The sequence below is a fragment of the Aethalodelphis obliquidens genome, unplaced genomic scaffold, assembly GCF_003676395.1.
Source record: "Aethalodelphis obliquidens isolate GAN/ISIS:26980383/991018 unplaced genomic scaffold, ASM367639v1 scaffold21, whole genome shotgun sequence".
Lineage (NCBI taxonomy): Eukaryota > Metazoa > Chordata > Mammalia > Artiodactyla > Delphinidae > Aethalodelphis > Aethalodelphis obliquidens.
The window spans coordinates 17240807-17262578 of NW_020837965.1; the positions used below are offsets into that span (position 1 = coordinate 17240807).

At 58.3% G+C, this 21772-nt stretch overlaps 2 protein-coding genes across 5 annotated transcripts in view; one reads left to right on the forward strand and one right to left on the reverse strand.

Moving 5' to 3' along the window:
* The first annotated feature begins 706 nt into the window (after positions 1 to 706).
* Positions 707 to 13709, forward strand: CHGA (chromogranin A). 2 transcript variants are annotated; one of them, XM_027120404.1, is made up of 8 exons: positions 707 to 954; positions 1755 to 1801; positions 4085 to 4178; positions 4999 to 5067; positions 7718 to 7816; positions 9366 to 9785; positions 10527 to 10999; positions 13228 to 13709. In XM_027120404.1, exons 1-8 carry the CDS (start codon positions 909 to 911, stop codon positions 13309 to 13311), a joined length of 1332 nt encoding a protein of 443 aa, XP_026976205.1. In that variant the 5' UTR covers positions 707 to 908; the 3' UTR covers positions 13312 to 13709. The 2 variants fall into 2 exon arrangements, with proteins under 2 accessions (XP_026976205.1, XP_026976204.1); XM_027120403.1 differs by having other exon boundaries at positions 726 to 954; positions 9366 to 9791.
* A 3689-nt stretch (positions 13710 to 17398) lies between these two features.
* Positions 17399 to 21772, reverse strand: part of ITPK1 (inositol-tetrakisphosphate 1-kinase) — a 163264-nt gene continuing 158890 nt past the window's right edge. For 2 of the 3 annotated variants that reach the window (XM_027120405.1, XM_027120406.1), the window contains one exon: positions 17399 to 19542. In XM_027120405.1, coding sequence (XP_026976206.1) covers positions 19184 to 19542 — 359 coding nt within the window. In that variant the 3' untranslated portion in view covers positions 17399 to 19183. The remainder of the gene's footprint in view (positions 19543 to 21772) is intronic. The other variant, XM_027120407.1, reaches the window with a different exon arrangement.

Genomic DNA, 21772 nt, shown 5'->3' on the forward strand with positions numbered 1-21772 from the left:
TCAAGAACTGTCCCCTACCCCTCCCTCCCCACCCCCCATGAGCGCTGTCCAACAATGGCCAAGGCCCAGGATTCACTCATCTGTGGGTTGAACTTTCAATCAGTACATTCAACAGTTATCAGTTAAGGGCATTTACTCTGTCAGGTGCCCTGCTCAGGACTGTGAAAGCAATGAAGACTAAACGTTATTCAAATAAATAAATGCATATTAGAAATCGTGAAAGCACAAAACTGGGTTGCCAGAGAGAGAGGCCTGATTCAGACAAGGGGTCGGGGACCTCTAGACGGCCTCCTAGATATTTGAGGGAGCCCTGAATGGTGAGCATGCCTCCAGCCAGTGGGATCGAGGAAGCAAGACCCCCTCAGGAGGGGGCCCTCAGGAGCAAGGAGTGGTGCGCTAGAATTGGCAGGACGTCAGCGCACTTCGGCGGCCCACGAGGTCCAGAGACTGGAGGTGACTTGCCCACGGACACACAGCAAGTCGGTGGAGCTGTCGAGGGGTGGACGATCCGCTGAGTCCCCCGTGCCGCCTCCTGGAAGCCAGATATCCGCCTCGCTGCCTCACCCAAGAGCTGTGTGAGGCGGTGGCCATCGGCAACAGCCGTGAGGCTGGGGGTGTTGCGAACTGCGGCCAGACCCCCGGAGGGTAGGGGCGGGTCCTATGACGTCATTTCCGGGGTCCGGGGTGTATATAAGTGGGGCGCGAGGGTGCCACTGCTGCAGTGCCCGAGCCCAGACGGGAAAGGCGGTGGGCGGATCGACAGGCGGACGCACACAGAGACCTTGCGACCCCCATCCCCGCGCCTGTGTCGCCGAGGCCGCCCGGAGCGACCAGTCCAGCCACCCCTCGCCCCAGTGCGCGCCGCGCCCGCCCCCAGACCGCCAGCTGCTCGGCGCCCCGGGTTCGCCATGCGCTCCGCAGCGGTCCTAGCGCTTCTACTCTGCGCCGGGCAAGGTGAGCGAGCGCGGGGCCTTGGGGGAGAGGGTCCCGGGCGCCCCTGCCTGCTCCTGCCCTGCCTGCCCTGAGGTCCGGGCACCGCGCAGCGCCGCGCGCTCCTCCATGCCTTCCCTCCGGCGCGGCGAGTTTTCAGCGCCACGGACAGCGCCTCGCCTCCCACCCGACCCCGCAAAGGGGCCCGGGAGCTGATCCCGCAGGCCTGACTCTTTGACTCGGACTCCCGACCCCGCGGGGCAGGGTCCCCTGACGTCCCCACCCCGTGTCTGGGCTGCTTCAGGGCCGGCGCCGGCTCTGCGTCGTGGCCGACCAAGGTCATCGGGGTAGGTGGGAGGACCGCTGCGGGCTCCCCACTCGCCTGCCTCCCCCTGCATCCTCCCTCTGCCCCCGTCTGTCTACCCTTGACTTCTACCTCTCCCATCCCCCGTCACAGTCCTCCTCTTCCATCTCTTCCGCTCCCCTCACCCTCTTTTCTGTCACCTCTGGGGTCTCTCTGCCTCTGCCTCATCCTCCCCCAGCCCGATCCCACTCAGCCATTGGCCTGAGCTCACACACCCCGTCCAGAGCACGAGCTTTCCCAAGGGGAAGGGTTAGGGCTCTCAGTGCAGCCTCTGGGAGCCACCTCCGGGGTGGGGGGTGGGGTGGGGCAGCAGCTGGGGAAGGGAAATAAAATCAGTTCAGCATCTCATTTGGGTGGAGGTGGTCTTAAGAGGGAGCGCGCCTGATAGAACCAGTCTGGAAGGACCGTTTTCTTCCCTCGGAGCAGAGGAGTGACCCCAGCTCTCTCTTTTTCTTCCTAGTCATTGCCCTCCCTGTGAACAGCCCTATAAATAAAGGGGACACTGAGGTAAGAAGGGGTGAGGGGATGCCCCGGCATGGGGGCCAGGAGCATAAAGCCAAGAGCCAGCACTGCGACTGCTGAGCCTGGGGACGGCTTCGCCGAAAGAAGACATCAAAGTCTGCTAGATTTCCCTGTTCTCCTCCTGTGGGGCCTTCCCCCGCCTCCTCTGAGTTGGGTGTGCAGCCCGATGGGGCCTGTGTCTTACCCGCGGGGCCCAGGTGCCAGGCCCCCTGTCTTGAACGCTCCGAATCTCACAGGCCCACCACGGGCTGGCGGGGGTGACTTCTCTGAGGCTGTGGTTGTCCACCGACCTGCGGGAACAGTTGTCTGCCTGGCTCCGGCCTCCCGCTTTGCTCTTCCCCAGAGCCCTGCCAGCAACACACCCGCCCCGTCCCCCAGTCACTAAAGCCCTGGCTGGCTCTCCCAAAGGGCCACAGTGAGAACACTCTTGATCATGGCTCCTGCACCCAGGGTCCCAGCCAGTTGGGGCTGCTGGTGGAGATCACCCAGGAAAGGGCCTTAGAAGACACTGATGGGGGCTTCTGTGGCCAGCAAAAGACACTCTGTGTTGGGTGTATACTCGAAATTCATTCATGTCTGAGTTGGGGCTGTTTTTCCAGTCTCTGATGTTCACAGATACCTCCACTTGGGAGTCAGAGAACTTTCTACTCCCTGCCTTTTCAGGAGCTGTTTTCTTCTATTCCAGAGAGGCTGTAGTTGAAACCCAAAACGTCAAAGAGATTTCAACCTCAGTTTGCTCATTTCCTATTCATTAGTTACAGACAGCCCTAAATTTAAACGTATACCACTCATTGTAGCTGTGTGATGTTGGGAAGATTCCTTAACTTTTCTGAGCTTCCCCTTTTCCTGTCTATAATAATATTTCCTTTGAGGGGAGTTGTAAGGAATTGGAATCGTGTGAAGTACCTGGCACATAGTTGGTCCTCGGTAAATAAGCATTTTTATTCCTAGAGCTTCCTTCCATGACCTCCCCATCACTCTTAGGACCCATAACCAATTCCTCTCTCCCAGAATCTGTCCTCATGGACTGGTGGTTACCTGATCTCCCCAGTGCAAGGCTTTTGGTTGCAGGGAGACATAGGGTGCAGGCTATAAGCGCCTCCCTGCCAGGTCCCTTATGGGACACACTTTGTATTCAGCAGCCTGGGGTCAGAGACACTGGAGCAGCTGGTGAAGACCTGCATGTTTTAACCTAGGATGCCATGATTACCGTAGAGCCTGTTTGCCGGTTTGCCATCCTGGATCTTTGGATGGGCTGCCTTGGCATCCCGTAGACACAGCCTTCCCCCCCCCCCCCCCCCACTCCCCACCAGTGTTGCCTGTTGCGTGTCTGACACCTCCTGCTCCTCTGCCCAACTCCAGGCAGCTGAAGCAGGTTGGGAGTCGTGATTCCCTCCCTGGGTGTGTGTGGCACTTTATAGAGTATTTTCCCATCTGTGCCTCATCACCCTGGGAGGGGAGTTGGGAAGGTCTTCTCACTCCCATTTTACAGATGAGGAAATTGAGGCTCAGAGAGGTCAAGTCGCTTGCCCAAGATCACACAGCTAGGATATCACACTACAGTTGGCACCATCTTCAGATATCATTCACTTATTGGCTGCCTGATTATCCATAGCGCCTTGCTGGGCACTAGACAAGACTTTCAGAGATATGGCTGCTGTCGGCCTGGGATGGACACCCAGATGTAGCAGATGGATGTGTGCCCACATCCAGCCAGGGGATTCACCTGGTGGGTGACTATGGAGCCAGACTGTGAGGCTGTCACTCCCTGCATGTGACAGCACCATGGATATCTAGAGAGAGTTTTCCAAGTCTTGTTTCCAGACAGGGTAGAGCCAGGAAAGGTCTTTGTTCTCCACTGGGTGGTCCAGAAAGGCCTCCTGGAGATAGCTGACCTTTTGGGCATCTGCAAATCTAAAGACACACCTCTAATGCCCAGGAGCAGCTTCCCCATCTTCAGAGAAACCCTTGGGATGAGAGGGTACAGGTTACCCACCCTCACCTTAGAGGGGCTCCTGCCGGCCTGGTGATTGGGGTGCCTGGCACTTGGTAAGCACTGTGTAAGGTTTTTTGGTTTTGTTTTTAATTATTACTATTGCTGTTACTATGTAGCTAAGAGAGCAGAGCTGTGCCCCTGAACTAGGTGTCCATGGACTCCTAAAGACACAAGAGAATGTCCTTATGTCCTCCATAGAAATTTACCCTGGAACTTCAGGGAACTGAGCCCCATGCCCAAAGCAGCCCCAACCTGCCCCAATCTCTTCCCAGGTGATGAAGTGCATCGTGGAGGTCATTTCTGACACGCTCTCCAAGCCCAGCCCCATGCCTGTCAGCCAGGAGTGTTTCGAGACACTCCGAGGAGGTATGGGCCAGGCTTGGGGTGAGGGGCTGCTGCCTGCTGGGCTGGGGGGCAAGGACATGGGTGTGTGGTTTCGGATGGAATTCAGTAGTCACTGACCAAGTGCCTGCCTCAGCCAGGCCTGTGCAGGGTGGAATAGAGAGATGAAGGGCTTACAGCCCCTGTGAGCCCAGAGATTACAGACTAGCAGAAGGGACAGATATGAACACAATTAACCAGAATCCTGGGCAGAAACAGCAAGCCGCCAGAATGTGAGGTCCCTGTGGACAAGGCTTTGTGTGCTATATCCCCAGTGCCGAGAACAACCCCTGGCACCCGGTAGATACCCTCTAGATGTACGATGAATAAAAGAACACTGTGGGTGGGTGGGCATGAGAAGGACAAAGCTTTCCAAGCAGGCAGTCAATGCTGGATAGATCCAACATTAGCGTTGGGGTTGGGCTTTAAGAAAAAAGTTGAAAATCAGTAAGTAGAAAAATGAAGAAAGAGCACCCCGGGTGGCGTGGACAACACGGGCAAAGGCATGGAGATGAGAGAACATGTTGTGCTTAGAGACACCCCTGCATCACCTCAGGGGCTGCCATCTCTTGGCGAAGGTCTGGGTGCAGGGAATGTGGCTGACCTTTCTGATACAATAGCAGATGGAGAGATACCTTGGAAGGGAGGTCATTTCAGAAGTGTTATCTCAAGACCCAATCTTCTGCTACCACCCAGGTTTTGAGTTTCCAGAATAAATTCCTTGTGCTCAGCTGAAAATATTGATGGCAATCTCTTTCTGGGCCGTTCTCTGGAAACCACCCGTAACGACTCTTTTTCATTGCAGATGAACGGATCCTCTCAATCCTGCGACATCAGAATTTGCTGAAAGAGCTCCAAGACCTCGCTCTCCAAGGTATTTTCCAACCGCTGCACGCGAATCTGAGTAAATTCCGGTAACCGAGAGTCAGAAAATCACGGTGGAAGGTTGAGCAAGGTCTTGTTTCTGATGCCCAGTTATTGCCTTTTAATTATAGGGTGGCAAGGTGGGGTCCTCTGTGCCACCTGGTCCGGTCTATAATTTATGTAATTAAAGAGATCAAGGCCCAGAGAGGTTGAGTGACTGGTCCAAGGTCACATAGTAAGTTAAGGACATCCCAAGACCAGATGCAGCTCTTCTAATACCCCACGGTCTCTGGAGTTCAGCCACTTTAGAGGGGACACTAGAGGGGACACTTTCAAGACTAGGTTGCAGAGAGGATCCCTTTTCTCTGTTAACAGAAAAGAAAATTGGTCTCCAGGAGAGAGGAGGGGCCCCTTTGCCCTCGTGAGCTTCTGCTCAAGGGGGAGATGGGAGAAGCAGGGTCTTGCTTGCCCCCAAACACAGACCAGACTTTCAGTGTGCTTTCAGAGCGAGACATGGCTTTCTCCAAGAGGTTAAGAAAATCTACTGATGCTCTTGGGAATGGAGTGATTTTGTGAGGTAGTGAGCTCCTTGTCACTGAGGATGTTCAAGCAGAGCCTGGATAGGATGCTGGGAAGGAGGGTTAGGCTGATGTCATCCCACAGAGTTAGCTGCTCTGCCCAGCCCCAGGCTCCATCTTGGGTTCATGTGAGGCACAGAGGCCTCCCTGGCAAATTGGAAACAATGGGTTCTGGCCCTGCATCTGCCCCAGGCTGACTCCCTGTGGGAAGTGGCTTTTATTTGGGGCGGGGCCATAGGCACCCTTGTGCCTCTCCCTGAGAATGGCCCTCAAGGATGAATCTTGCGTCTCCCTCCAAAGAAAGTGAGGGCCCATCTTTAAGGCTGGGCTTGTGTCTTGGATGGGGTTAGGGTGGAGGGCATGAAGGCTGCTGGGGCTTAGGGAAGGCCCCCACTCTGAGGCTTCTGGGGCAGACTGGGCCATGTGTGAGAATGGAGAGGGATCTGGGGAGGTGGCAAGTGAAAATAACCACAGCAGGAGGGCTCCCTGAAACCCTCCCCAAGTTAGCACGCCATTCTTTCTCTCACTCGCTCGTCCTCCTGGAAGACAACATCCACTGCATATCGTTGCTAGGAGTGCAGTATGATAATTTTTAAATTAAGTATTGAGTGACTGACTTACTGCATTTAAATAATTAAATATAATGTCAATGGAGACTACTATAGGGAATGTGTCCTGAAACATCTGTTTACACACATACACACACATATGTGTGTGTGTGTCTAATATAAACAGTGTCCAGTATACAGGTACATTATTATTTTCTATTAAAAGCGTATGGGGGGACTTCCCTGGTGGTCCAGTGGTTAAGAATCTGCCTTCCAATGCAGGCGGTGTGGGTTCGATCCCTGGTCGGGGAGCTAAGATCCCACATACCTCATGGCCAAAAAACCAAAACATAAAACAGAAGCAATATTGTAACGAATTCAATAAAGACTTTAAAACTTTAAAAAAAAAAAAAAAAGGCGTATGGGATAGGGCTTCCCTGGTGGCGCAGTGGTTGAGAGTCTGCCTGCCGATGCAGGGGATACAGGTTCGTGCCCCAGTCCAGGAAGATCCCACATGCCACGGAGCGGCTGGGCCCGTGAGCCATGGCCACTGAGCCTGCGCGTCCAGAGCCTGTGCTCCGCAACAGGAGGGGCCACAACAGTGAGAGGCCTGCGTACCGCAAAAAAAAAAAAGAGTATGGGATAGATCTATATGTCTGTCTGTCCATCCATCCATCCATCTATCCATACATCCACTCATCCACCCACTCCCTCTTCTGTACTCTCATGTCTTCTGCACATCTCTATCCTAGCATTTACCATGCAGCAACCCTGTTTTATAGATGAACAACCAGGTCTTGGATCACCCTAGTCACCCAAGGTCACAGAGCAAGGAATTAACCAAGAAGTGTGGACCCCAGTCGTCCGGGGGCCAGATCTGGACGTACCCCCGGCCCACAGCCCCCATGTCAGCCTGCTCTGGCCACCCCAGAAATTCTCATCATGGGAAAAAATCACCACCAGCTGCAGAGTTGGCCTGGCCCGGGCCACCATCAAGAACCAGGGATGGGTAGAGACAGAGCAGACAGCATAGCTTGATGCAGGGGCTGATGCAGGGAGAAGGGTCTCTGGTGCTGACCCCAGGCTTGGATGCAGACAAGAGCTCAGCCTGGGCTTACGGGGTCCGGGGGAACAGGGGTTGCCTGAATCAAGAGCCCCCATGAGGGGACAAGCAGTCACTATCACCTCTTGCTGCAGGGTCCCCTAGCTACCAGCCAGGTCCTGAGGGCCCTCCGCTCTCTACTTCTGCCCCTGGGACCATCTGCTCCATCTGCGCCTTTATTGCTCCATGAGCCAGCAGGCAGGGCTTGTTCTTATTTTAGGTGAGAAATGGAGTCTGGAGAGGTGATGGGGCCAGGAGGGGACGGCCAGCCCTTACCACCCCCCACCAGCTCCTACCCCCTCAGTCTCTCACTGGGCAAGCCCAGAACATGATGTGCCCACTTTACAGATGAGGAAACAGAGGGCTTCCCTCTCACAGACAAACATGTGGAGCTCAGACCAAATGGGACATTTTTCTCCGTTTTTCATACAGGGGCCAAGGAGAGGGCACATCAGCAGAAGAAACACAGCAGCTACGAGGATGAACTCTCAGAGGTTCTTGAGAAGCAGAATGACCAGGCCGAGCTGAAGGGTCAGTGCCGACCAGTCTGGCCAGGGACCAGGGGAGGGAGGATGAAAATAACAGTACTTATGATAGATCGAGGGTTCCTGGGAGTCAGCAGCCCTCCTTTAGGCCCTGTAAGGTAGCTCATATTTCCTTCTCTTTACAAATGGGGAAACTGAGTCCCAGGGAGGTTGAAGTACCTTCCCAAGGCATAATTGGAGATGTGACTCTGGGTCTGTCTCACTCCAAAGCCCTTGATCGGTCCCATCTGCCCACTTCAGGGACTGACACTCTCAGGCAGGAAGTCTCTGGCCTGGTGGATGGGCAGCTTCGACTCTTCCCAGTGGCCACCGCAACAGGGTCCCCACCCCCAGCGCCTGCCCTCCTGGGAATTAGTGGTGCCTTAGCATAGCCAAGTGGCAGCAGGATCCCAGAGGGGTAGGTTTGAAACACTAAATGAACCTGGATCATCTTTCTTGAAACCAGAGAGCGTTTAGGGGTCACGGATCATGGCTTAGGTCAAGGGGATGCTCTGTTACTCACCTTTCTGCCTAGAAACAGCCACACACTTGCCCCTGCAGCCCTGCTCTTTGCATGTGGAAGGTGAGTGAATAGGGCCAGTTCCTAAGAGCGGGGATCTCAGTGGTCTTCTGTCGGGGCTGAGAGGGGAAGCCTGCTGGTGTGGCCGAGGTGCCCTTGCATTGGCCAGGGCTGTCACCCTAGTGGCTGCTTGGGGCACAGCAGGGACTCCCACATTTTGGCTCCATGGAAATGAGTGTCTGGTTGACTCTAGATGTCCGCCATGGGCTGTAGGAGGGGAATAGTGTAGCATGAATGGGGGTGGCAGCCACATGTCAGTGCAAAGAGCACCCGGTACTTGGCATTTGGAAGCTCGGGTTCGAGGCTCAGCACTGCTGACTGTGAGCACAGACAGGCCACCTTACCTTTCTGAGAATCGGTTTGAGTTTCTGTCAAATGGGCATGGGAGCTTTTCCACCTGGAGTCCTGGAGTCAAATGATGGAATGTACTTGGTAGTGTCTTGTTCCACAGTGATCATTCTAGCAGTGCGAGGGATTTTTACTAGTTAGAAGGCTGTCTTCAAAGCAGCTACAAGAAAATACCTTTTAATGAAACCTGACAAACATTGAGGAATTGAGCACTTTCACAGGATGCTCAAGACAGAATACCTGCACAGAGGGGAGAATGAAGTTGCAGTAATGGTGCCTCTTACACAGAGAGGTTAAGGAACTTGCCCAAGATAACACAGCAATTCAACTGCTGTCTTAATTTTAAATTCAAGGCTCTATCTTCTGGGGTCATTTTCAAGGTCTTTTTAGAAAAAAAAAAATCACATCTTGCTTCGAGAGGTAGAATTACAGAGAAAGAAACATAATGCAGTTGCGCTCAGGTCAAACCTAGACATGGAGAGGGCAACCCTAATTCTCTCATGGGTGTCTTGGGCTGGGCTTACTGGAAGCCAAGAGATACAGTGGCTAAGATATGAAATTGGTCTCTGGGGAGATCCCACATGCAGCCTGGTCCTCAGGGCCTGACTTTGCTCTGTTGTTTCTGTAGAGGGGACAGAAGAGATGTCCTCCAAGGATGCTATGGAAAAAAGAGGAGATTCTAAAGAGGTGGAGAGGAATGGTGAAGATGCGGATGGACCCAGGCCTCAGGCCGCCCCGGAGCTTGGGCAGGGGTCCAAGGCTGAGGAGGACAACCAGGCCCCAGGGGAGGACGAGGCCTCCTCCAATACCCACCCCCTAGCCAGCCTCTCCAGCCAGAAACACCCAGGCCCACAGGCCGAGGAGGACAGTGAGGGCCCCTCCCAGGGTCCAGTGGGCAGAGAGAAGGGCCTGAGTGCCGAGCAAGGGCAGCAGGCAAAGAGAGAAGAGGAGGCCGAGGCTGGAGAGGAGGCTGTCCCGGAGGAAGAAAGCGCCCCCACCGCAGCACTTAACCCCCACCCGAGCCTCGGCTACAAGGAGATGCAGAGGGGTGAGAGTATGTATGACGTCTGAGACACCAACAAATGTGTCGGGGAGAGGGGGATGGGACGGAGGGGGGCCTCACCCACAATCTCATTCCACCTTCACAACAACCCTGAAAGGTAGGTATTATCTCCATTTGCCTGATGGGAAACCAAGGCTCAGAGAGGTTAAGTAATTTGCCCATGGTCACACAGCTAATTTGTGTAAAAGCTGAGATTCCAACCCAGGCTCGTCTGACTCCAAAACCCTGCATCTCCCACTGTTCCACATAGCCCCTCCCCAGCACCCCCACCCCACCCCCGGAGGGGAGAGGGACTTTGCAGCGTGGGTGGGTGGGCTTTGGGAACAGAGGGACAGCATGACAGGTGGCAACAGGCTGGTCTGGGGACACTGTTAGCTTCACCCAGGGTTTAGGAAAGCCCCTGGCTCCTCGTGAGGCCCTGGTCAGGGTCTTCCCTCCCTCCGCAGGTGGGTGACCCCCGGGTCAGGGCTTCTGGGGTGAGAGGGCCGAAGGAAGAGGCAGACTCTGGCCAACCCACCCCTCAGAGCTTTAGTGGGTCCTGTAAAGCACGGTGTCAAGATGGCTTTTCCCTCCCAATGGAATCCGTTGTGAGGGGCTGAGCTGGACCCCGCCTACGGGGTCTGTGGTCCCAACCGTGGCCACAAAGAGGCCCCGGGGAGTGGCAGGGACCGGGGAAAGTGGCGGTGCCTCCCTCATTCCCCTGCTCTTGTCCACCGCCTGCTCCAGGTTGGCCCGAGGCTCTGGCTGTGGATGGAGCCGGGAAGACTGGGGCTGAGGAGGCGCCGTCCCCCAAGGGGAAGGGGGAGCGGGACCATTGCCTGCAGGAGGAGGCGACGGCAGGGGCCCCGCAAGGCCTCTTCCGGGGCGGGAAGAGCGCGCAGCCGGAGCAGGAGGGGGAGGGGCGGCTCTCCAAGGAGTGGGAGGATGCCAAGCGACGGAGCGCGATGGACCAGCTGGACAAGGAGCTGACCGCCGAGAGGCGGCCGCAGTGGGAGGCGGCGGAGGAGGACCCTGACCGGGCCATGAAGCTCTCCTTCCGGGCCCGGGGCTACGACTTCAGCGGTCCTGGGCTGCAGCTGCCACGAGGCTGGAGGCCATCCTCCCGGGAGGACAGCGTCGAGGCGGGCCTGCCCCTACCGGTGCGTGGCTACCCGGAGGAGAAGAAAGAGGAGGAGGGCAGCGCCAACCGCAGACCAGAGGTTGGTATGGGTGGGGGGAGCCGGCCCTGGGCCAGGCCCCGGGAGCATGGGCCCAGCTGGGGGTCAGCTGCAACCAGACATGTGGCCCCTGCACCACTAAGGGGACACTGTCCCCCTTGGAGTCTGGGACTGGAGGGGCACTCAGACAGGGGGCTCTTGGGAAGCTGGGAAGGGACAAGGGAAAGGGTGTGTCAGGGGGACAAGTGAACCCCCAGCTCATGGAGGGGGGCACCCAGGAAAGCTGGCGGACAGGAGACAGAAGCTGGAGAGCTGGTGAGTCAAGCCTGTTCCCAGAGGTGCTGGGCAGGGACTTTGTCCTGAAGGCAATAGGGAGCCTCTGCAGGCTTGGGAGCAGGACAAGGGAGTGACTGACTGGTGGAGCTTGGAGCTTTGGATGGAGAGAGCTTGGAAACTAAAAAGACCTGGCAGGGACTGGCCTGGGGAGGGCTACTTGCTGCCTGGAGGATCCAGGCTCAGGGCAGCATTGGCCTTGAGAGCTGGGAGGGCACGGCAGGAGGGGACACTGGAGGCATCCTGGGAAGGCCCTACTGTTGCTCCAGCCATGTCCTCTCCTGGCCCCCGTGCAGCCCAACCACACCCTCCTCCCAGGTTCAGGCTCTGCCTCCCACCCCGATGGCGAAGGCAGCAGGGGCAGGGCCAGCTGGACCTCAGGGCCTGGTGGTGATGGGTGGGGAAGGCACGGACCTGTGCCAGAAGACCTGGGTCCTGCCTCCTAGCTGGGTGACCTTGGGCCAATCACTCCCCTTCTCTGAGCCTCATCGGTTGCCCCATTTGTGAAAAGGGGGTAAGAAGTCTTTTCTGCTCACCTCATTATCATGACCAGAATGCACGCGAGCTCTGAAAACCTGGCCATGCCCAGCGCTGCTTGGGAAGCTCAGTGGGGTGCAGGGACATGGTCCCATAGGAGGGGATGGGATGGGACTTTGGGGCAGGCTGGCGACACCACCTTGGGGCTGGAGGAGGCCTTGGGGGGGTCTTCAGGCCTCAGTGCCCAGGTGGGAATCGGGGCCTTATGGGGGTGGGACATGTTTAAGGCTCTGGCCCCAGTGCTCTTCTCTGCCCACCCAGAAGAGGATGTGGTCCCTTCCTTGGGTCCCCGAGCCATTCCCTGGGCCTGGGACCAGGGTCCCAGCAGCCTGAGAGGAAGAAGCCTCCTTCTTGGGAGCTGGCGCTAAGAGAGGTCACCTGCCTATGTCTCCAAGGACTGAGGGGATGGGGCTCCAGGAAGCAGCAGCCTGCCCCCCCCCCCAAGGCTGGGCACCTTTGATCGTTGCCTTCCCCACCCACAGAAGCTGGACAGAGCCAGGTGCCTTGGGGCACCCTCCAGCTTCCCTTCTCCACAGGCAGAGAGAGCCTTGGACTGCAGGGCGGAGAAACGGGGACCCCTGAGTCCTGTGGACAGGACGGAGCAGGGCCCCATCCACTCAGCCCAAAGATCTTAGAAACAGCCCCAGAATTACAGAACTCCTGCCCGGGGGCTACTCCAAGATGGGGGCCTCTGGGGTCCCTGTTTCCATGGCAACCATCATCCATCTATTCTGACTGGGCCCCAGGTGGGTGCCCTCTGCTTGGCATCAGGCAGGGACCCCAGGAAGACCACCCCTCTCAGGTCAAAGCTGGGGCGTGGCCTTCCCTGACCCCTGCTCAGAGTCTGAGGGCATGCTCTCTGGGTGTCAGTCCCAGAGGGTCCCCTGCTGCCCTGGACCACCCTGGCAGCTGGAGCTTGGGCACCCAGTGACTGGGACTGAGGATGCAAGCCCAGCCCTAGGCAGGTCTCACGTCCTGAAACCTGGGCCACAGACTGCTGACTCCTCAGGTAGGAAGGCCCGTGGCAGACAGGAAACCCAGGCACGGCCTCACCCAGGAAGCCATCGTCACAGTCTAGGCCTTGGGGTCGGGGCACTGGAAGGCGCTCTGAAGGGCACCGGAGGCTTCGTTTTCCACGTGCCTGCCCAGAGCCATTCAGGAGGCAGTGGGCCTGCGTCCACCAGGGCACATTTCTGTGCCCAGTGCCCCTCAGAGCAGCCCCGCAGGGTGGCATCACTGTCCCCATGGAACAGATGAGGCCCTTGAGACCCAGAAAGGCAAAGCCACCTGTCCAAGGCCACACAGCTAACCCGGCCACAACCAGTCTGTCTGCATGCCCCATGCTGCTGGCACAGGCTCCCTGGGCCAGTCCCCATGGGACTCCTCACATTCTCTCCTAGGACCAGGAGCTGGAGAGCCTGTCGGCCATCGAGGCGGAGCTGGAGAAGGTGGCCCACGAGCTGCAGGGGCTGCGGCGGGGCTGAGGCGCCGGCTGGCCCCACCAGCCAGGGCCCCGAGGCACCCTGTGGTCCTGGCTCTGTTGTCCCCTTTGCAGGTCTTGGCCAGATGGCCCGGGCGCTGCTTCCGGTAGGGAGGCCGCCCCCAACCTGCCCAAGCCCAAGCCACCCTGTTGCCCCTACGCTCCTTTCCTCCTGTTCTTGACCCCTGCCCCAGTGTGGCCCCCGCAGGGCGGACCCCTGACTTTAAACAATTTTCCTCTCTCTGAACACGGGCAGCTTTCTCGAAGTTTCCCTTCCACCATTAGAGCCACTGGGCACAACTGCAATAACTTCTGACTTTTGGGTGAAAGCTGAGAACTCCTGACTCTAACATACTCTGTACAAAATTTATCTAAGGATAAATAAATCTGCTCTGGGCTCTTTCCTGTTTCTTTGAACCTTCCCCCGCCTTGACTCCAAGTGGGGTAGGATGGACTGGATTTCAGGCAAAAGGACAAGGTGAGGTTCACTTCCCCTGGGGTGACTCTGGGCCACTTTCCAGCCAGGGGATCGTGGGCAAGTGACATTGCTGCTTGAAGCATCAGTTTCCTCATCTGTAAAATGGTGCTGACACCTGCCCCAAAGCATGTGTGGGATTAAATAACACTCTTCCCCTATCTCCCAGCCACACATGAACTGGGCCATGCAGGGGCGGGGCCAGTTTGGGAAAACAGCCTCTGTTCTCTCTCTGCTGGGTGGAAGCCCTGACAAGCCTTGGTTTAGTGACTGTCACCAAGGCCACAGGCCCCAGCCAGCTTTGGAGTTCCTGACCTGGGCCTCTGAGCTGCAGGCCCCCCTCGGCATAAATCTGTCATCCCCTCTGACCTGATACGTGCACAGGACTCTGGGGCGTCTGAAGTTCTTGAACTTAATGGTTCACTATAGCACGGCAGTCTTAGTCGCAGTTTTGAGAATGAGCAAACTGAGGCTCACAGGGTGACATGACTCATCGAAGTCACAGGCAGGAATGATGCCCAAAACGTTTAACCACGGGGGCTGCAGGATTATGCAACCGGAACAGACAGGCTGGTGTGCTGGACCGGTGTGGACCAGCTGAATATCAGGGCCGATCATTCAGTCATTCAACAAACACCCGTGAGCAGCTGCTATGGGCCCGGCAGGCCTGGGCACACAGAAATGGCCCGGACAAGCCCTGACTTCAAGAAACACACTGCCCAGAGAATGTGGGCCTGGAATCCCCAGCCTGGCTGTAGAGCTTGGACAAGCATTCCTGGTGCCCTTGGAGCCTCATCTATAAAATGGGGACAATACTTATGACCTCCTCACCGGATCATGGTGAGGATTCGAGGGTCTAGACAGCCTGGACCAGAAAACCACTACAATGGCGATACAAGTCACTTGAGGGGTCTTGGCAAGTCTGGGCCTCTCCTGAGTCCGGCGAGGGGGCTGCTGCCGCCTCTCACCCCCCGAAGCACAGAGGGACACCCTCCAAAGAGCTGGCGCCATAAGGTGTTTATTCACACGTTTCAAAGGGGCAGGTTTACACCCCATCCCCAACAATGACCGAAATAACAGACACAGCACTAACTGTATTCCACTAGTCAGCTATCAGGACACCCACCACCAAGACCACTTCGCAAATAAAGAGAACACAGGACACCTTGTCCCTGAGATACCCCATCCCAGAGATGGGCCACCTGTGTTTTCATAAACACACGGGGCAGAAGTGCAACCAAGTCAAGAGAGCCAGAGGTTCCTGGTTTTTACAGAAGCCGTGATGTTACACAAAGTACATACAGATTCACATAAACGTCATATACACGTATGCACACACGTTAAGTACGAGCCAGCTTGGGGTTCTGGCAAACGTGGCTCGTGAACAGGATTGAAACAAACATTTGTCACAAAGTACAGATGTCAGCGCCGCAACTGGAACTGCCAACGTCTTGGTGAGATCACTGTGGGAGAAGCTTTTCGGAAGAGAAAGCAAGCTTCACAGAAGTGGGATCCACGCCAGCCCTGGAAGCCGAGGTTGGTCTGGCTGTGGGAAAGAGACAGGCCCTCCAAGCCGCCAGGTCATGGGCAGCTCTGGAAGTAGAGGGGAAATGCAACCATTTCTGGAAAAGGCCCCAGGTGGTCTGGGTGGGGCCTGGTGGTCGGAACCAGAAGGAAAAGGGCCCGGGTGCTTCCATGCCAACAGTCGGCTCTCCAGTAAACAGCATGTGGGTGGAGGGCCATTCCAAGATCACACTGGCAAGGCTGTGCAGAGAAGGGGCAGAGGCAGAGCGTTGCGCACGGAGGGCAGGACCGACAGGAGAACCGCCCATCTGGAGGCCTCGGCCGCAGCATCTCATGCTCAGGCTCCGGCACGGGCAGGGCGGTGTGTGCGGCATCAGGGCGTGGCCAGGCTCACCGAGGAGGCCAGAACCTTCGTCAAGGGTGGATGTACTCCTCTACCTCGTGGTAAGCTACGTGCAGGGGCTGTGCTCCTTCAGGACAGCCAGCACGCCGCTCAAGGTCTCTGGAGCTCAGGGGCCCTTGAGCCATGGCCCGGGAAGAGAGACGAGCTGTCGGGGATCCCGCTGGGTGAAGGGTCAGTTTCTAGGGTGGAGAGGGGAGGGCGGATGCAAACCCCAGGGACACCAGTGAAGCCATTCAATGGTTCTGTGTGGCCAGTGGCCTGCGAGTCCCTGAGCTGAGGACCAGTCTTCCAGCAAGGACAGGGCGCCACAGTGTCCCTCGGTCCTAGGCCGCAGGGCAGACAACAGCTGCTCTTCCCAGTTGGCTTAAAGGATGGCTTCCTGCCAGGGTCCTTCAACCTTCCATACAGCACACACGGCAGTCCTCTGGGTAAAGAGGAATCCTTTCTCAAGGTTGTTTTCTCCCTCACTGATGGCATTAACTCAGACAATGCCCCATATAAACTCGCCGGGGACTCCAGCTGCGTCCGTCTCCTGCAGGTGATGCTGCAGGATCTCTGGTCCAGCCCGACCCACCCCGCGCTGCAAACCCGTGCTTCCAAGGGCAATCCCCCCGCCCCCCACGCTCCCGTGGGGAGGAGACATCCAGCTCCTATACTCAGTTGGGGCTGAGTGCTCGTGGAACCACATCATGATACAACCTGCAAGCAGAACCCGGCCCGCAGCCTCTGCTCCAGGCTGCCGAGGGCAGAGACCTTGCAAGTGACCCTCGGAACCTACCCGAGGCCTCAGGCGAAACGTGGCCCCGCCACTTGCTCCTGGAGCCCTTCGGCAACCCCAGCCACTGGCCACCACCCAGGTGCCGCAGGGCACGGCCCCCAACAGGCCCACCAACTGGCAAAACAGCTTGGGGAGGAGAGTCCCAACCGCCCCCGGGATGCCAGCAGGGTCCAGGCACCACACGTGTACACCACAGCAGGGCCTCCCCACGGGCCCTCGAAGGTGCTGAGAGTGGCCGGAGGCAGCAGCACCAAGCCCTGGGGAAGAAGAGACCGCAAAGGCTGAGGGCCTTGAGGGGGTCTGTCTTCCCCTGATGCGGAAGCCCCAGGGCCAGGGACACGGAGACCTAAGAGGAGACCGACTCCATGGCCGGTGTCCTGGGACCCGGTCAGTGTGCATCAGGTGACACTGAGGATGGGGGTCGCTTGGTGAGACCTCATTGCTGCTCGCAACCCTCTCCCCGTCTACGCTCCCCGACACAGCTCCCTCCACCCCTGCAGAGACGCTGGGCCCGGGGAGAGGCCCGCACATGCCCTCGAGAGTGGCCAGTCCCTTCCCCACCACCCACCACGCAGCTCCTGGGCCTTTATGAAGCCTAACCCCGCCCCTCGGTTTCCCCACCCTGCTGGCCACCCGCATCGAGGCTGGTGGAAAGTGCCGCGTCACTGCAAAACAGTTACTTGATATCCGGGCCCTGGACGCTAACGTGTGAGAGCCGGAGGGGAGGCATCGATTAAACAGGACACGATGTGGCCAGGGGCCCTGCCTGGCACCGGGTCACCCTGCACTCCTGACCTGTCCTGACTCGATCAGGACTGGAATTTTACTCAAAAACGTAAAGCTGTTTTATTAAAAGACTGGAGGAGGGCACAGGCTTTTAGCAACGTTTTGTAAACACGTGTGAAATGCAGTTTGATTTCAGTAGTTTATTTTGGAGACAAAGCAGTGCAAGAGGCCAGCCACGCTTTCCTGCTCCCCCGGCGCTTGGGGTTAGGCTAGGAAAGGCGACGTACAGACATTATAATCAGGGTTCAACACTCAAGTCGTGTAAACACGGTGGTCGGAGGGCCCGTGGTTTCTAGGACAGCTGGGCACTTCTGATGGCAGCCGCCCTCCCCCCAGCCCTTCCTTTCCCAAAGTGGGCGACCGCCACGTCCCTGCTGACCAGGCCTGAAGGTGTCTGAGCGCCCAGCTCAGCGGCCGCTCTCAGTCCATCCTCCCTGGACCACGCAGGACGGCCCAGAGGCCTGTTCCTCTTCCTCAAGAGGGACTGATGAGAGAAGACACAAGGCTATGCTCAGGGGTCCCTATGCATCCCGCCAGATGGTCACACGGCCCGAGGACTGACAAAGCCCTTCACTGATCCCCTTCTCTGCAAAGGGGGCTGCCGGCCTGCCTGGACCTCGGGCTTGGACTGATCAGCTGGTGGTCTGTCTGCTGCCATCAGGGGCTGGGGTGACTCTAATAGGAGAAGCGGGTAATGTGCTTTCTTGCCTCTGGGGCTGCGAGCCCCCTCGCACCTGGCTGGCTTAGTGCTTGGGGCTGGCAGCGAGCATGAAAGGGGTGGATCAGGCCTTCTGGGCAGGTGTGGAGCAACGTGCAGCCTCCTCCTGCCTGGGGGGAGAGCCCCAAATCGCCTCGATGCCAAGGAGACGCTCATCTGGGTTGACGTCACGGAGACACAGGCTGCACTGTAGGGGCTAGGGCGTCCAGCCTGCCCTTGAGTTCCCTGGTCATGACTGCCCGGCGACTCTTGGAATGATTGGCCCAAAGTCACAGCACAAATCCTTGGCACAAGCAGGATCAGCCCAGAGGTTCCCAGCGAGGCAGGCTCCTCCCGGGTCCAGGGAGCAGTGGCGCTTGGTCAGGGAAGGAGGCCCCGTTGCGTGGGACACGTACTGACGGGCCTAGTGGACTCCAGGGAGCTGCACGTGGAGAAAGGCAGCCGACCCAGGGCTGTGGCCTTCCCAGGGAAGCCTCCTCCTCCTCTGCTTTCGTGAGCGGGCAGCAGGTGGACCACAGCCCAGACTCCCTGCGTGGAATCCACAAGGAAATGGTAGCTGGGGCCTCCTGCTTCCCCTGGCTCCTCCTGCTTTCGGGAGGGGGCAGCTGCACACCGGATGGGGCTTTAAGCCAGCGGTAAGGGAAACGGGGCCGGGCCTGGCGTGGCGGCTTGGAGAGAAGAGAGATGGGCAACCGTTTGCTGGCTCTGCTCAGCCGCCGACAGCCTGCCCAGGGATGGCCTGCTCCAGGGTCCCCGAGGCCTGGGCCACAGCAGCCATTGAGAAGAACAGACGTGGACGTGCTCGGGCACTCACACATGCACGGCGACCATGCACACGCACGCACACCCCCACACACGCACGCATGCACACTCCACCTCACATTCAGACCTAGTGTTGAAAACACAAGCGTGTGTAAACTCAGTGGAGAGATCTGCACAGCAGGAATCAGGCGGGATTGTCCCTCTTCCGCGAGGCTGGACCACTTGGGGTTCTCTTCCGTCCCCACCCCCACCCCTCATGTAGATCATGACATCAGAGAATCAGGTTAAAAATTAAAAAAAAAAAGAAGGAGAAGGAGAATCAGATCCTTGGGAATTCTTAGTAGTAGCGTCACCGTCGGGAGCTGCTCGCCCAGCATGTGTGTGTTCTGCAGCCCGCGCTGCCCCTCAGGGTCCCGGGCCCCGTGCGTGGCTACTGGGAGGAGGCCTTGGTGGCCAGCGAGGCCACGCAGTGCTGCTGGAAGCTGGGCGACACGGCGGCGGTGCAGCCGAGTCTCTGGTGCGGCAGCTTGGAGGTGCTGCCCGCGCCCACGCCGCCCACGTCGGCCTCGGCCGTCCAGGGCGGCTCCTGGCCCATCATGCTGCTGCAGCAGCCGGGGCTGGCGCTGCACGTCCGCTCGGCCGCCAGGCCACCCGCCTGCTCCGCCAGGAGCCTGCTGTGCCGCAGCGGGGCCACGTCCCCCGTGCCTGCTGCGGCCGCGCTCTGGCCCTGCAGCACGGTGGTGATGTGGTTCAGGAGGTCCGTGAAGAACTCGCTCACGCCCTCGTAGCCTGGGGGTGGGAGAGACAGACAGCACGCTGAGCCAGGTGGGTGCGGGGGGCGCGAAGGGGCTCCCGGGCCCAGGAGGGCTGGTCGAGTGCACACAGCCTGGACTCCAAGCCCCGTGCGTGCGGCCCCGAGGGGCCAGTCCTTGAATTCGGCTGCCCCCGGAGGGTGAGAAGCCGCTGAGAAAGCGCCCTGTCCCTGCTGAGCACAGCTTCGACATCTCATTTAATCACCCCCCTCCCGACGTGGTCTGATGCCATCATGCGGGGGAGGTGGAGTGGCCAGAGGTGGCAGGACAGAAGGCCCGCTCCTCCAGCTCTGAATCAGAAACACCCCTCCCCCTCCACGTGGCTCAGCTCCAGCTTCCCTGTGTGTAAACTGAGGACGGGTGAAGGGGGGCTCCTGTGGGCAGGACTGGGAGGGCTGGAACGTGGGTGAGGCCTGAGCAACAGCAGCTGCTCCTGGAACTGAGTCCATTTCCCTCTCACCCCCAAAGTATCAGTACCTGCAAGGAGGCCCGCCATGCTGCGTACTCTGCGCACCCCCCAACAAGGCCACCGCACTAACACCGCTTCCCTAACAAGCGGGCCCAGATCTCCTGAACAGAAACCGCCGGGACCCACCTGGGGCCTGCGTTTCCCATCACAGATGCAACTGCGAATGTCAGCAAACAGTCCTCGGAGCCACCCATTGAGCAAATTTCGGATCTGGCTCGAGGATTTTGCTGACTTCTGAAAGCTGCTTCGAAAGAAATTCGACACGGGGTGGGCGCCCCCGCCCCCGCCTGCCTGAACCAATTTGCAGCAATGAGAACCGGGCACACAGCTGCAAGAACAGTGATCGGGACAGGAAGCAGGTCCCCAAAAAGGGACAGCGTGCCTGCATTGGGAGGGGGCCCAGGTACCACCCCCGGCCCCGGGATGTGACCCCATCGCTGACACCAGGCCTGGGGCTGAGAGGTGCCGACCCCTCGCACGTCCTCTGTGATGGTCTTCACAGCCGTTGGCACGAGCTGCAGAATGAAGGTTCGGACTTGGGCAGGTGCGTTAGCTCGTACAGAAAAGGCTGCCCAGGGGCCAGGCAGATGGGGCTGCCTCACTGTGCACGCTCTTATGTGTCCAGCAAACAGTGCTGTGGTTTTGAGGGAGCCCGCGGCTGAGAGGGGCAAGCAGAGGCGCCCAGGGGAAAAACAAAACTGGGTATATACTGGCATGCACAGCACTTGCCCTCTCAACACGCCCTCACTTGATCATCACAACCCTCTGTCCCCATTTTCCAGATGAGGAAATGGAGGCACAGAGTTAAGTAACCAGCCCCAAACACCAAAAGAGCCATCAGCAGGTGGACACGTGTTCACTGTGACGGTGGGTATGGTGACAACGTCCAGGGCTAGCGTTCATCCAGGCTCACCGAGTGCTGGCCCCCGGCTACACGTGGCATCCTGATAGCCCCTGGGGAGCGGGACCTGAGGGTTATCTCCATTTTACAGACAAGGACACGAAGCTCTAAGTAGCAGCACTGGGATCTGAACCAGGCCCTTTGGTGCCACCCGTGCCTTGAATACATGTGGTGCTGGGTGCCCCACTCTAGGACTGGGCGCTTCCTTGGCCCTGGGGCCGGGGGTGAAGGGCAGGGCAGTCACGGGCCATCGGCAGACGTGCTGCTGCTGGGTTTCCAGGGCGGAGATGCAAGCAGGGGAGAAGAGCTGAGATCCGCTGACAGGCCACCAAGGAACATAAGCCGTTCCCTCAGCAACAGCTCTGCCGCCCCCAGACGAGGCCCGGCCCACGGCTCCTCGCAGCCTGGGGAGGGCGGACTGAGGCGTGAAGGAGCGCTGCAGGGCAGGCACTGTGCACACGCCATCTCCTCTGCTAGGAGGGGAGAAGTGTTCCCACTGTGCACGAGCGAACACTGAGGCTGCCCCAACCGGAGGTTCGCCTCAGCAGATGGTGAGGGCAGCCAGGATCTGAACCCACGACTCAAGCTAAGAAGCAGGCAGCCTCAGGTCAGGGGCCCAGGGCCCAGGCCCAGCCCCACTACCTGGCAGCCATGTGACCTTGGACGTGTCTCCCAGCCCCCTGGCTCCAAGTGCCCGGCAGCACATGGAGATCCTGATGGTCCCTTGCACGCTGTGTGGTTGTGAGAATGAAATGAAACCCTGGGGGTAAAGGTTCCCAGGCAGGCTGGGCGCCACTGGTGGCCACTGCTGTCACCACTGCCCAGAGCCCAGCACGC